General features: G+C 45.9%; 2 protein-coding genes across 2 annotated transcripts; one reads left to right on the plus strand and one right to left on the minus strand.

The window, feature by feature from the left end:
* The first annotated feature begins 2,930 nt into the window (after positions 1–2,930).
* Positions 2,931–5,589, plus strand: LOC125518965 (uncharacterized membrane protein At1g16860-like). The gene is made up of 4 exons (XM_048683859.1): positions 2,931–3,974; positions 4,498–4,638; positions 4,728–4,942; positions 5,035–5,589. The coding sequence occupies exons 1-4, from the start codon at positions 3,291–3,293 to the stop codon at positions 5,225–5,227; spliced, it is 1,233 nt and encodes a 410-aa protein (XP_048539816.1). The 5' UTR covers positions 2,931–3,290; the 3' UTR covers positions 5,228–5,589.
* Positions 5,590–5,876: 287 nt separating this feature from the next.
* On the minus strand, positions 5,877–11,187 carry LOC125518966. The gene is made up of 6 exons (XM_048683860.1): positions 10,834–11,187; positions 9,736–9,930; positions 9,437–9,553; positions 9,202–9,351; positions 6,628–6,686; positions 5,877–6,236 (listed from the first exon to the last, which is right to left on the minus strand). The coding sequence occupies exons 1-6, from the start codon at positions 11,020–11,022 to the stop codon at positions 6,101–6,103; spliced, it is 846 nt and encodes a 281-aa protein (XP_048539817.1). The 5' UTR covers positions 11,023–11,187; the 3' UTR covers positions 5,877–6,100.
* Between the last annotated feature and the right edge of the window lie 584 nt (positions 11,188–11,771).

Consider the following 11,771-nt stretch of genomic DNA (forward strand, 5'->3'; position numbering starts at 1 on the left):
CATCTTTCTTAAAGCGTTACTCTGTTTGTCACGAACTTAATACCATAGATGCATGCTAGATAGTGATCGATTGGTGGAGTAATAGTAGTAGATGCAGGCAGGAGTCAACCAACTTGTCATGGACGTAATGACAATGTACATGATCATGCCATGAATAACGTCATAACTATGCGCGTTTCTATCAATTGCCCAACAGTAATTTGTCTACCCAATGTATGTCATTTTTATGAGAGAGAAGCCTCTAGTGAAAACTATGGCTCCGAGTCTATTTTAATCATATTACAAAAACCAAAAATACCTTGATGCAATTTATTTACTTTTATTTTACTTTACAACTTATCTATCACCTACTATCAGATTTGATCCTTGCAACTAACGAGTACAAGGGGATTGACAACCCTCTTGCTCGCGTTAGGTGCAAGTATTTGCTCTTGTGTGTAGGTAATGTCGCCAGTTGTTTTCGTGAATCTCCTATTGGTTCTATAACCTTGGTTCTTTACTAAGGGAAATACTATCTGCTACTATATTGCTTTATCCTTCCTCTTCGAGGAAAATCCCAACATAGCTCACAAGTAGCATTGTGCCAGCCTGTGGGTTTTTCCCTTACTTTTCAGCTCTGCTCGATTTTGCCCTTAGATTTTTTTTCTCAAGTCATTTGTGTGCCCTTTAACCATTTGGCCAATACTTTGCAAATTCATGACAAACTCATGAGAACTCATAAATATACAAATAAGATATCAAAATGTTAAGAAAGACATTACCTTTATGTGCATGTCAATTGCATTCAGGAAAGAAGTATTGTTTAAACTACTTCAGGTTATTAATGTTATTAACATTCTTAAACATAAAAAGGTATAAAAATACTTATTCATTAATAAAAATGGAATGCAAATATAGGCATGTTTTCTGAACATTCTAATATCTTATTTGCATTTTTCAAGTTCATATGAATTTTGTTATGGATTTTCAAACGACTTTGACCATTACATTGAAAATTCATAACAAGTATATGAACTCGGAAAAATGCAAATAAGATATCAAAATGTTCAAAAAAACATCACCTATATTTTCATGTCATTTTTATTCATGAAAAAGCATATACCTTTTTATGTTTCGCAATGTTGATGACATTAACAACCTCATGTAGTTTAAACAGTACTTTTTTCCTGAATGCAAATGACATGCACATAAAGGTAATGCTTTTCTGAACATTTTCGTATCTTATTTGCATTTCTATGAGTTCATATGATTTTTTATGAATTTTCAAAGTATTGGTCAAATGGTCAAAGGGCACTTGAACGGCCTTAGAGACAAATCTAAGGGCAAAACTGAGCAAAGCTAAAAAGTAGGGGCAAAACCCATGGGGTGGTTTCGACTAAGAGCAAAAATGCATTTGGCCTATTATACTCGTTCTTCATCTCCTCGGCACAAAATGTCCATAAGAAACTAATATGGACCTTCATCTTATTCACAATATCCTCAATCTTCATCTTCCGCGCTAAGGACAAGCTGCTAAACAGGGACAACTTTGAAGCTCGGGTCATCAACGTTGGTTGTTACTACATCTTTCCAACGGCACGACCTCTAGGTGTTCTATCTCAACCCTGGTCTCAATCACATGACCGTAACAAGTTGTTCATGATTCACAATTCTCAATCCTTCACATTAATGTGTTGCTACTTTGCCATGAAATAATGTTCCATTTATTTAAATCAGTGAACATATGGAAGAATGTGTTGAATTATAGATGGGCTCTAGGGCCATATAAGAAATAATTTCTGGAAAATCTCAATCCCATGTGGGATTTCAAGACATGGTGGGAAGTTCATTACCACACCGGTTTTGGAGGAGAGTTGATAACAACATATAATGGATTCTCTTCCACATGCTATTCGAGCTTGTTCAAAATGGAAAATTAATTTTTAATCAATTACGAGTCATTAATGGACATGTTTCGCAACAACCATATCTGAACAGTAGGATCGTGTGTTGTTATCATAGATGTTCTTATTCTATGTTTCGTACATGCTCATATGTTTAACTATGGATTAAATCAATATAGGAAAATTGCTAATATGTCCAACAAAATGTTTGTTTGGATTGCCACACAAGCGTGGCGCGTCGTGAAAGTATCCGATTGTTGTTTTGTTATGTCCAGTAATCCAGACAACAAAGGTTAATTATTTATGGTACATTGACGAAATGATATAATTTTTATGTGGGGGAGCACACTTAGTAGGCAAAAGTAGTGATATAAACTAAATTCCACACATTTGATAAAAGCATTAGGTTGAACACTAAGTTGTGAGGTGCAATTGAGTGCTTAACAAACAAAATATGTTTGTCCTTCTCCTTTGTACTATATATTACTAAGACTACTATACCTGGTCATGGGATATCCAGCCCGAAAAAGCCCGATCTGACCCGGCCCGGTCTTGCCCATGGTGGGCTTGGGCCTGATTTTTTAGCCTGAAGAACACATTGGCCGGGCCTGGGCTTGGCTTTTTTACATTTTAGGGAAGGGGCCCGGGCCAGGCTTGGGCCTAGGTTTTTTGCCTCGGGCCGAAGCCCGGCCCGGCCCGACAGATGGCCAGATATAACTAAGACTAATCCAGAAAAAAAATGTGCTATGTTCGTCATGAAAATACAACAACGGTTTGCTCCGGCAGAAATGGAAGATACACGCGCCGGCAGAAATTTGCAGAATATAATGACGTCTCTTGTCCGTATATATAGATCTACCACGCGCGCCTAAGCGCCCGCCACGTACGCTCGTGTTGCCGGCCAAAAGAGCGCGTGGTTCCTCAGCATCACCGCCACCTTCCGTCCGTATTGCTCGCTCACGCTCCATTAGCTGCCCGAGATGTCCAGATCAGATGCAAAGCGAAAGCCACTAGGTCCAAGCTGAGCTAACTAACGGTTTTGCTCCGACCGATCGATAGTGCCCGGAGCGGTCACGCCGGCCGACCTCGAATTAATTCGCGACCACGCAACGAACACGCGCGCAGCAGGCCGAATAAAAACTTGCTTAGCGCCCAGTGCAGCGCACCGTTGCGTCGATCGGTCCTTTGCCGCCCTGTTCCCGATAGCCCGGTCGATCACGACATGCTAAAGACGTAGCGGCAGCTAGCCTTCGCCCTCACATCACGCCGTCGCCGTCGTCGTCACCTTCATCTTCTTCTTTGTGCTGCTTCCACTACTCGAGCTAGCCAGCTTGATCGCTTTTGCTCGCGGCGGCCAGGCGTGCGTCACGAGGGGCGGCCGGAGGAGGGACGGAGGGAGGGGTCGAGATGCATCAGATAGGGAGCGGCATGTACGTGTCCGGCCGGGCGCCGGACAGGAAGCGGGAGCGGCAGCTGTCGTCGGGGTCGGTGGCCACGCCGCCGTACACCGGCGGGGACCTGTCGCGGTCCGGCGAGCTGGGCCGGATGTTCGACGTCGCCTCCTCGTCGTGGCAGTCGCAGGCGCCGTCCCCGGCCTCCTCCTCGCGCCGCAGCTCCGGGCACCTGCCGCTGCCGCCCCGGCCTGCCCCGTCGCCGTCGGCGTCCGGGCCGCTGTCGCAGCTCTCGCACTCTGGCCTCCTCGTGGGCCCGTCGCCTCCCGCCGCGCCTTCGCCGTCGCCGGCTCGCGGAGGGTCGTGGAGGAAGGCGAGCCGGAGGCGCGCGGCCGCCATGGAGGAGGCGGCGCCCGTCGTGGCGCGCGGGAGCACGAAGCTCGCGGTCCCGTTCGCGTGCTACGTGCTGGTGCTCGTGGCCGCCGCGGCCGGGGTCGGCGCCGGGCTGTTCTTCCTCGTGGCGTGGCGCCGGTGGGAGGCGCTCGCGGCTGCGGGCGGCGCGGTGGCGGCAGCCGCGGCCGTGCTCTCCTGGAACTTTCTGCGGTGCGCGGCGGAGGCGGAGCGGTTCTTCCGGCTGTCCCCCGACACGGTGTTCGAGCAGGGGGACATGCCCATCGGCGAGCTCGTCAAGATCACCGGGGTGAGCCGCCGCGCCTCATACCTCTCTGTTTTGCTCACGTGCAATACTCATTATCGCTACGTTGATCAATGATCAGACACCGTTTCTTCACTTGTTTAGCAAGAATTTGCATGCCGATTTAATTGCTTATGCCAATCGTAATCGAATATAGCTCGAGCGTGCCAGAATTCAGCTTTCAGAGGCGTCTGCTGAAGCTTAGCTCGGCAGCAAGCGACGCATATGCCAATCTAACCCGGCAGTCCAAACTGCTGGAGCTGCTTTGCTTGCATATGGTAAGCGTCAGAGGCTGTCAAAAACGGGTTCAAGCAACATGTGGTGGTCAATGGCTTCCCTGCCATGCATTACCTCTGGTGGAGCACAAGCTACCAGACCACTTTTGCTTCACCAAGGCACTGCATGCGTCGCTAATTATCTCTGCAAGCAACAATGATCTGCGAAAGATTACACCGTGTCAGTGTGCGTGTGGTTACTGAAAGCTTATTCTCTGACATGGCCTGACGCCGTGTGGTGCTTTGCATTGCAGCAAGTGACCTGCGGCCGGGTGCCCGTGGGGGCCTGCTTCCACGACGCCGCCCGGTGCGTCTTCACGTCGGTCCGGATGTACGGCCGCCGTGGGTGGGCGTGGGCCTGCTGCTGCTCCCGGTGGCAGCTCCGGCACTCCGAGGTCAGTCAGTCAGGCTCTACCACCCTCATAAACCCACTGCCTGAACAAGTGCACTCAGGTGTTGACGGTATGTCTTTTGACCCTGGCAGGCGCGGTCGACGAACTTCTACATCTCCGACAGGAACACCGGGAGGAGGTTCTACGTGCGCGCCGGAGAAGGCGCCAAGATCACCTGGATGATCAACCGGAAAACCATCAGCTTCGACGGCGGCGACGGCAAGGGCAAGGGCGCGTCACGGAGCCTCAAGAGCTGGGCGGCGAGCACCGGCGTGTCCTGCGACGGCGCCGTGCGCGTCGAAGAAGGGTAAGGGTCTTGGTGGCTCAGTTTCAGAGCACAACAATGTAAGTCACATGTTCAGCAAAACTGCAACCAGCTTTTTGCTTTTTTCTTGACAGGTTCATCAGGGAGGGAGACACGGCGAGCGTGATCGGCGTGCTGAAGAGGCACCACGCCTTCGACGTCGTCGACGCGCCGGACGGCGTGGTGGCCACCGGCTGCCAGCCGGCGAGGTGCATGTTCCCCGTGCTCGTCGAGGGGCTGGTGCTCATCGGCAGCGACGACCCCGACGAGGGCGTCTACATGGTCTAAGCTTAAGCTTGCGACGACTGACCGGCCGGCCTCGAGCTGCTTTGACAGTTTCAGTGCTGACTATATTAACAGTTTCAGCGCCTACCATATTAGGTTTTCGCAGCAGAAGGATCTGATGCATACTGAATGCTGTAAATTGGAGTGGTGTTTATAGGCTTGCCGGTTTGATGCTGTGGTAGCAGCACCTTTTTTTTTTTTGCTCTTCTCCAAGTACAGCTCTGTCACTTTTTGGATCACAGCGTGCTTAAACCATTGTAGACACCCTTTCTCATATAAAAGGGTTGGCTTTGCATTGTTTGCAGCAAGGTGTGCTTTACGCATGTAAAAGATTGGTTTTGCATTGTTTTCACTTTTCAACCACATATGCTTTTCACATGTACTAATAATACTGATTTCGCATTGAGTGAAATGCATCAGAGATCCCAAAACATCTGAAATTATATACTACTACCTCCGTTCGAGGTTGCAGTTCAGTTGAACTGCAAAAACACCTTGCATTTAGGAACAGAGGTAGTAGCTTTGAACAGGTTTGGCAGCCCTCTGACTGACATTGTTGAATAAGTCGTCAACTCAGCCTTCGGAAACAGTTTTTCCTTTTTCTTTTTGATTGAGGGTGGAAACAGTTTTTTCAATACTGTAGCCTTTGAAATTACTAATAATAAGAACTTGAATTATTTTCTTTACTGACAGACTAGACATATCGACAAGCTTATTTGGTTTCTACCAAGAATTTGAATAATGGGCAAAATGCCCGAAGACGCACTGTTATGCCCCAAACCTGAACCTACTCCAGAGCTTTAGTGTATACAGGAATGACAGCATCCCGTTCACCGGCCTACGGACAAAAAGGGGAGAAGCGCCCCGAGGTGCTAGCTAATCCAAGTAGAAGAGCGTTACGATCTTCCGCATGTTCTTTGCCTCCTGGCAGGTCTCCATCAGCAGCCTGCTGTCATGAAACGCAAAGCATATCACCTGTTGGACCTTCGAGATGATGTCCATGTTGCATAACCTGAAAAATCATAAGAGTTGTTTTTATAATGTGATGGCACAAGAGAAACGTAATCTAAAGCAGTTCTCTCAAATAAAAATAGGCTAACACAAAAATCATGATATATGTTTTATTAAGAGTGGTAATATCAAGTGTGACAAATCGACTGTGATGAAACTACTCAGACATAGCAACAACATAAAGTGAGCCCAAACACTATGTTACTCCCTCCGTCCCATAATATAAGAGCGTTGTTTACACTAGTGTAGTGTAAAAAACACTCTTATATTATGGGATGGAGGGAGTACTATTTAATATTTAAAAGCAAAATAATACGTAAATGTTGTTGAAATTGGAACGCAAAATGCATAACACTAGAACTGAAAGCAATTTGAACAGAAAGCTAACAAACCTGCTAGCCTCAATTAGTGGTAAATGGTCATACTGAGGTTTCTCAATCAAGTTTTGTACCTAAAAATTAACAGAATGTCACTGAAACATATCCAATGTACCACCTGAAAACAGAATCAGCTTTGCAAGCTAAAGCAGGATAAGAAATAATTTCTGCGAGGCACTTTGTTCAAATTAACACATGTTACAGTACTGATCTCGTAAGTTGCCAAGAATCCTATAGGAGCCCTGGTGGTCGAAAAGTGCCTGCACAGGCCGAGCTCCATTGAGCTCTTGATTTTCTTTTTCAGCAGAAATACCTTTTCCGCATCTCGAAAAAATCTGAAAAAATGTTTTCATGTAGACATATACTTGTAGCATACATGCATAAAATTTCATGGACATATATATTCATATGTGATGTACACAAAAAAGACAAATACACAGATTAAAATAGGCTTTTTTCTTTGTAGTATCTGTGTCAGGTATTTGTCTTTTTTGTGTAGCATGCAAATAATAAAATTAGTTGATAAAATTTTCTACATACTTGAAGAATATGCATATGTATTTGTAGGAAAAAATTGAATTTTTTTAAACTTCTATATATATTTATTTATTTATTATTTTTTGCAAAACGAGCCCCATGGAGCCAGGTCTTTGCAACGCCACACTCCCCTGGTGGTGCCTCAGGAATCCCTACAATTTTAGTTATGCAGTTTTGTTTGTTAACTCAAATCACCAGATAAGATACTACTCGGTCAATAAACATAGTGTTGTTAGTTTATACTTTTTAAGGAAAGATGGCCTCAGAAGATTGAGATCTCTCTGGAACCTGGACAGGTTAGAAAAATTTCAGCACAGGACACCAAAGGACCCTGAAATGGAAATGCTACAGACTGGTATTTGGGCTTGGGGAAGTAAACTATATCATCCCCACTGGTGGAGTAGACGATGAAGCACATATTCTCCAGCATAGCACCACCTCCTTGGCTCAGATGTCTGACAGTGGGGTTTGCACCAGCAACTCCAAGGGTTACCAGCAAACAGTTATACTTTTTAAGGAAAGATGGCCTCAGAAGATTGAGATCTCTCTGGAACCTGGACAGGTTAGAAAAATTTCAGCACAGGACACCAAAGGACCCTGAAATGGAAATGCTACAGACTGGTATTTGGGCTTGGGGAAGTAAACTATATCATCCCCACTGGTGGAGTAGACGATGAAGCACATATTCTCCAGCATAGCACCACCTCCTTGGCTCAGATGTCTGACAGTGGGGTTTGCACCAGCAACTCCAAGGGTTACCAGCAAACAGTTATACTTTTTAAGGAAAGATGGCCTCAGAAGATTGAGATCTCTCTGGAACCTGGACAGGTTAGAAAAATTTCAGCACAGGACACCAAAGGACCCTGAAATGGAAATGCTACAGACTGGTATTTGGGCTTGGGGAAGTAAACTATATCATCCCCACTGGTGGAGTAGACGATGAAGCACATATTCTCCAGCATAGCACCACCTCCTTGGCTCAGATGTCTGACAGTGGGGTTTGCACCAGCAACTCCAAGGGTTACCAGCAAACAGTTATACTTTTTAAGGAAAGATGGCCTCAGAAGATTGAGATCTCTCTGGAACCTGGACAGGTTAGAAAAATTTCAGCACAGGACACCAAAGGACCCTGAAATGGAAATGCTACAGACTGGTATTTGGGCTTGGGGAAGTAAACTATATCATCCCCACTGGTGGAGTAGACGATGAAGCACATATTCTCCAGCATAGCACCACCTCCTTGGCTCAGATGTCTGACAGTGGGGTTTGCACCAGCAACTCCAAGGGTTACCAGCAAACAGTCTGAAGATGGCTACCACCCATGGACAGGAGATTGGGATACCTTAACCACACTAGTTCGTTTAAGTGGGCGGAGAAGGTGGGGAGTAGTAGATCCAGGAGTCTAAATCCTAGGGTGTCCAGATCAAGATCTGGCTTTTGAAGATCATTCGTGATCCCTTCACTCTAGTTCCCGAGGCTAACCAAAAATGAGCCCAGAGCCTGAAAGAGGAGCTTTGAGAGGGGATGTGGCAGAGGCAACAAGATCAAGGAGGAAGGGCACGGCAGGCTTTTTCCCCTCACTTGCTTCTATTGTACGATGAAGATTAAAAATCCAATGTCTGAATGAGAATAGAATAAATGAATGCATTTCTAAGATTGTTCATAATGGACATATCAGGTGATAATGGGAGCCTGAAACTTCACAAGTCATAATACAAGCCATTGAATCAGTTGTTGATTATCATCTTTGACCATGAATTAGGTCCAATAGACACAGTTCATTCGCAAGTTGATTGAGGGGTTCAGCTTATGAATTCATGTTATTCAATTTTATGTGGAATTCTCACATAATGAATTTTTCCATAATTTGGTTTTGGACACATGAGATTGTGATGAGCAATCTAGACATATACAATCACAAGTTGGCGTGAGTAGAAAATATAATCTAAAAAGAAAGGTGGTGTATTTACTATTTAGGGTTCTTAGTAAAGTTATGGAACAAAAATAAACTAGAAATGACCTATACAGAACTGAAATACCACATATTCTTACTTTGGATAATAGCTCTTGGCTTTCAGGAGGTTGCTTCTTTAGACTTTGAGGCAAAATTACGGTAAGCAATTCTGGCTTCTCAGCTCTCAAAGCACCCCTAATAACAGCTGCGTTAGTCCCAGAAGCACCAGATGTGAATATATGATTTTTCTGCAATTAACATGTAAACATTAACTAGAGGTGTGGAGGAATCAAATTGTAATGAACAATAATAACATATAGCACAGTGACATACTGTTATGACCATGGCATAACTCAAGATCTCAATAAGTTGTTGATGCATATACCCCATGTTGCGGGTACCAAAGAAACCTATTGATCGGGGTCCTTGCTGCTGAATAGCCAGTAATTCCTGTATTATTACCAATAAAGTGAGATTAACCCATAGTATAAACCAACGAATAATGTATTGATACACATATTTAACTAAAGATTGATGAACTGCATGGAATATGCGGTGATCCCAGACAAGCTTAGAGGCTAATGGGCACAAAAGTTAACTTAATAAAATGAAAATAGAACAGTACAAGGCACCTGAAGGTAATCGAGATCTGGGAGCGGCTTGTATTCTGGAGCATCAACTATTGCAGTGCCTCTAACAAGAGTCTCCACCTGAGTAGGAATCTTTGCACCATCGTCATCATCTGGCCCAAACATACTAGGTTCGTCTTGTCCTTGCGTTCTCCCATCACCTTCATGCCCATCTCTTCTCATGTATCGGCAGAGAAACTATACGAGCACAATAAAAACAGCCCCTGGCAGTAAATCATTAGTGAAAACCAAATATATTACAGCATACTGACATCAAATAAGTAGAGCAATATCTAAGATTTATGGTTTACTCTCATGCACAATGGTCGGAATTGATTATACTCGTCTATTCATGTCAGATATGAAGCACAGGGATGTGTCCGGCACATCTAAAATGTTTTCGTCATTACTGGACTTACATACGGTATTCCAGAGATTCCTACTCGTCAAGAATAAACCATTCAAAGATTCCTATTCAGGTCTTATGGCATATAGCAGTTCAAAGATGCCCACCAAGGCCACTCAAAAGTCAAAACAATACACAGAATAGCATATGGCAGCACCTGTTCAACTGAACATAAAACAACTGAAAAGCAAATATCACACTTTAAAGTTCCAAGGTTCCTACCAAGGCCACTCAAGAATGACACAGACAACAGCATATGGCAGCAGCTGTCCAACTGAAAAAGAGATACTACACTTTGCAATTTGCACCCAACAACCCATGTTCAAAAGGTTTTGCATCTAAAGCCATTAGGCTTTTAGGAAAATGAGATCTTCAATTACAAATGTCTGAACAAGCAACTCTAGCGGGAAATGACTTTGGCTGTGCCACTGATGTTAGTGCAAAGCAGATGATGGTCATATAATCACTTTCAAGACAGACAGGATGGTACTACTGCGCAAATTGTGCGTGCCCAGAACAAAATTCCAACTCCGACATCCAATTTTCAACAGAGACGATACATCATCAGAAATCTAATAATACATACATCTTCCTAAGATAAAATTTACTGCATATCCACTGAAAAATATGAAAGAAACGACACAATCTACGAACGCTACAGATGAAGCACTGAGGGTGGAGACGCCACGCCTCACCTGAGTGGCCGTACGCGCGGCCTCATCGGGCCCCAATCGCCATGGCCCGGGCAGAGGCGGAGCGCGCAGCGGACTCGCCGGCGCGCGCCGGGAGCAGGCGAGGGAGGCGGCGCACGACGGCCGCCGCGTCTCCCGGGCGGACGACGGTGGGGGCGCGAGCGCGGCGGCCGTGCGGAGGAGAGACGCCATGGGACGGCGGGCGGGGGAGGGGGAGGGGGAACTGGATGGAGAGGGGAGGGGGGTTTTGCTTGCTGGTGCTATCGGGATGCGGGAGAAGCGAACAGCGGGACGCACACGGGATATCTCCGTCTCGCCCTCGCCTCGGGTGGATGGATTGATGGATGGATCCACACGGCCAGGCCAGACCACGGTGTTTTCGGGCTCTCGGCGGACTACGACCGCCGCCGGCCCCTACCCAGCCCCTGGCAAGTGTGCTGCACCTAAATTTATACTGCTACCCCTTTGTTTGTTCACAATGAAAAATGAACTTTGTTTTGGCTTCCAATGTTTGGAGTATGAAATTACAATGCAAGTCTAAGAGCAACTCCAACGGGCCGACCTAAACGGACGGCGATTTCGTCCGCTTTTTGTCTGTTTGGGTCGGCCAGACGGATAAGGATGTCTGCTTCCACATTTGGGTCGACACGTGCATCCAACACAGGCCTGAACCCATTTTGATGGCGCAAAAAAATGAATACATGCATATTAAAAAAAAGAAACAACATTAATTAAACATTAAAACCGGCCACGAAGACCGGCGAAAGTCCACGCGTCCACATTTGCATTTAAAAAAAATAAAAACAACCTAAACTACGAGGTGGCGCGCTGCCTTAGGCGTCGTCGTCGTCGTCCTCGGGGTCCGTGAGGTCGATGAGCGTCGGCGCCGGCCCGGCCCAGGCGAACGCCGTGTTCCAGAGTGCCGTCATGTCGGGTTGTGC

Source organism: Triticum urartu, chromosome 7, assembly GCF_003073215.2.
Source record: "Triticum urartu cultivar G1812 chromosome 7, Tu2.1, whole genome shotgun sequence".
NCBI lineage: Eukaryota > Viridiplantae > Streptophyta > Magnoliopsida > Poales > Poaceae > Triticum > Triticum urartu.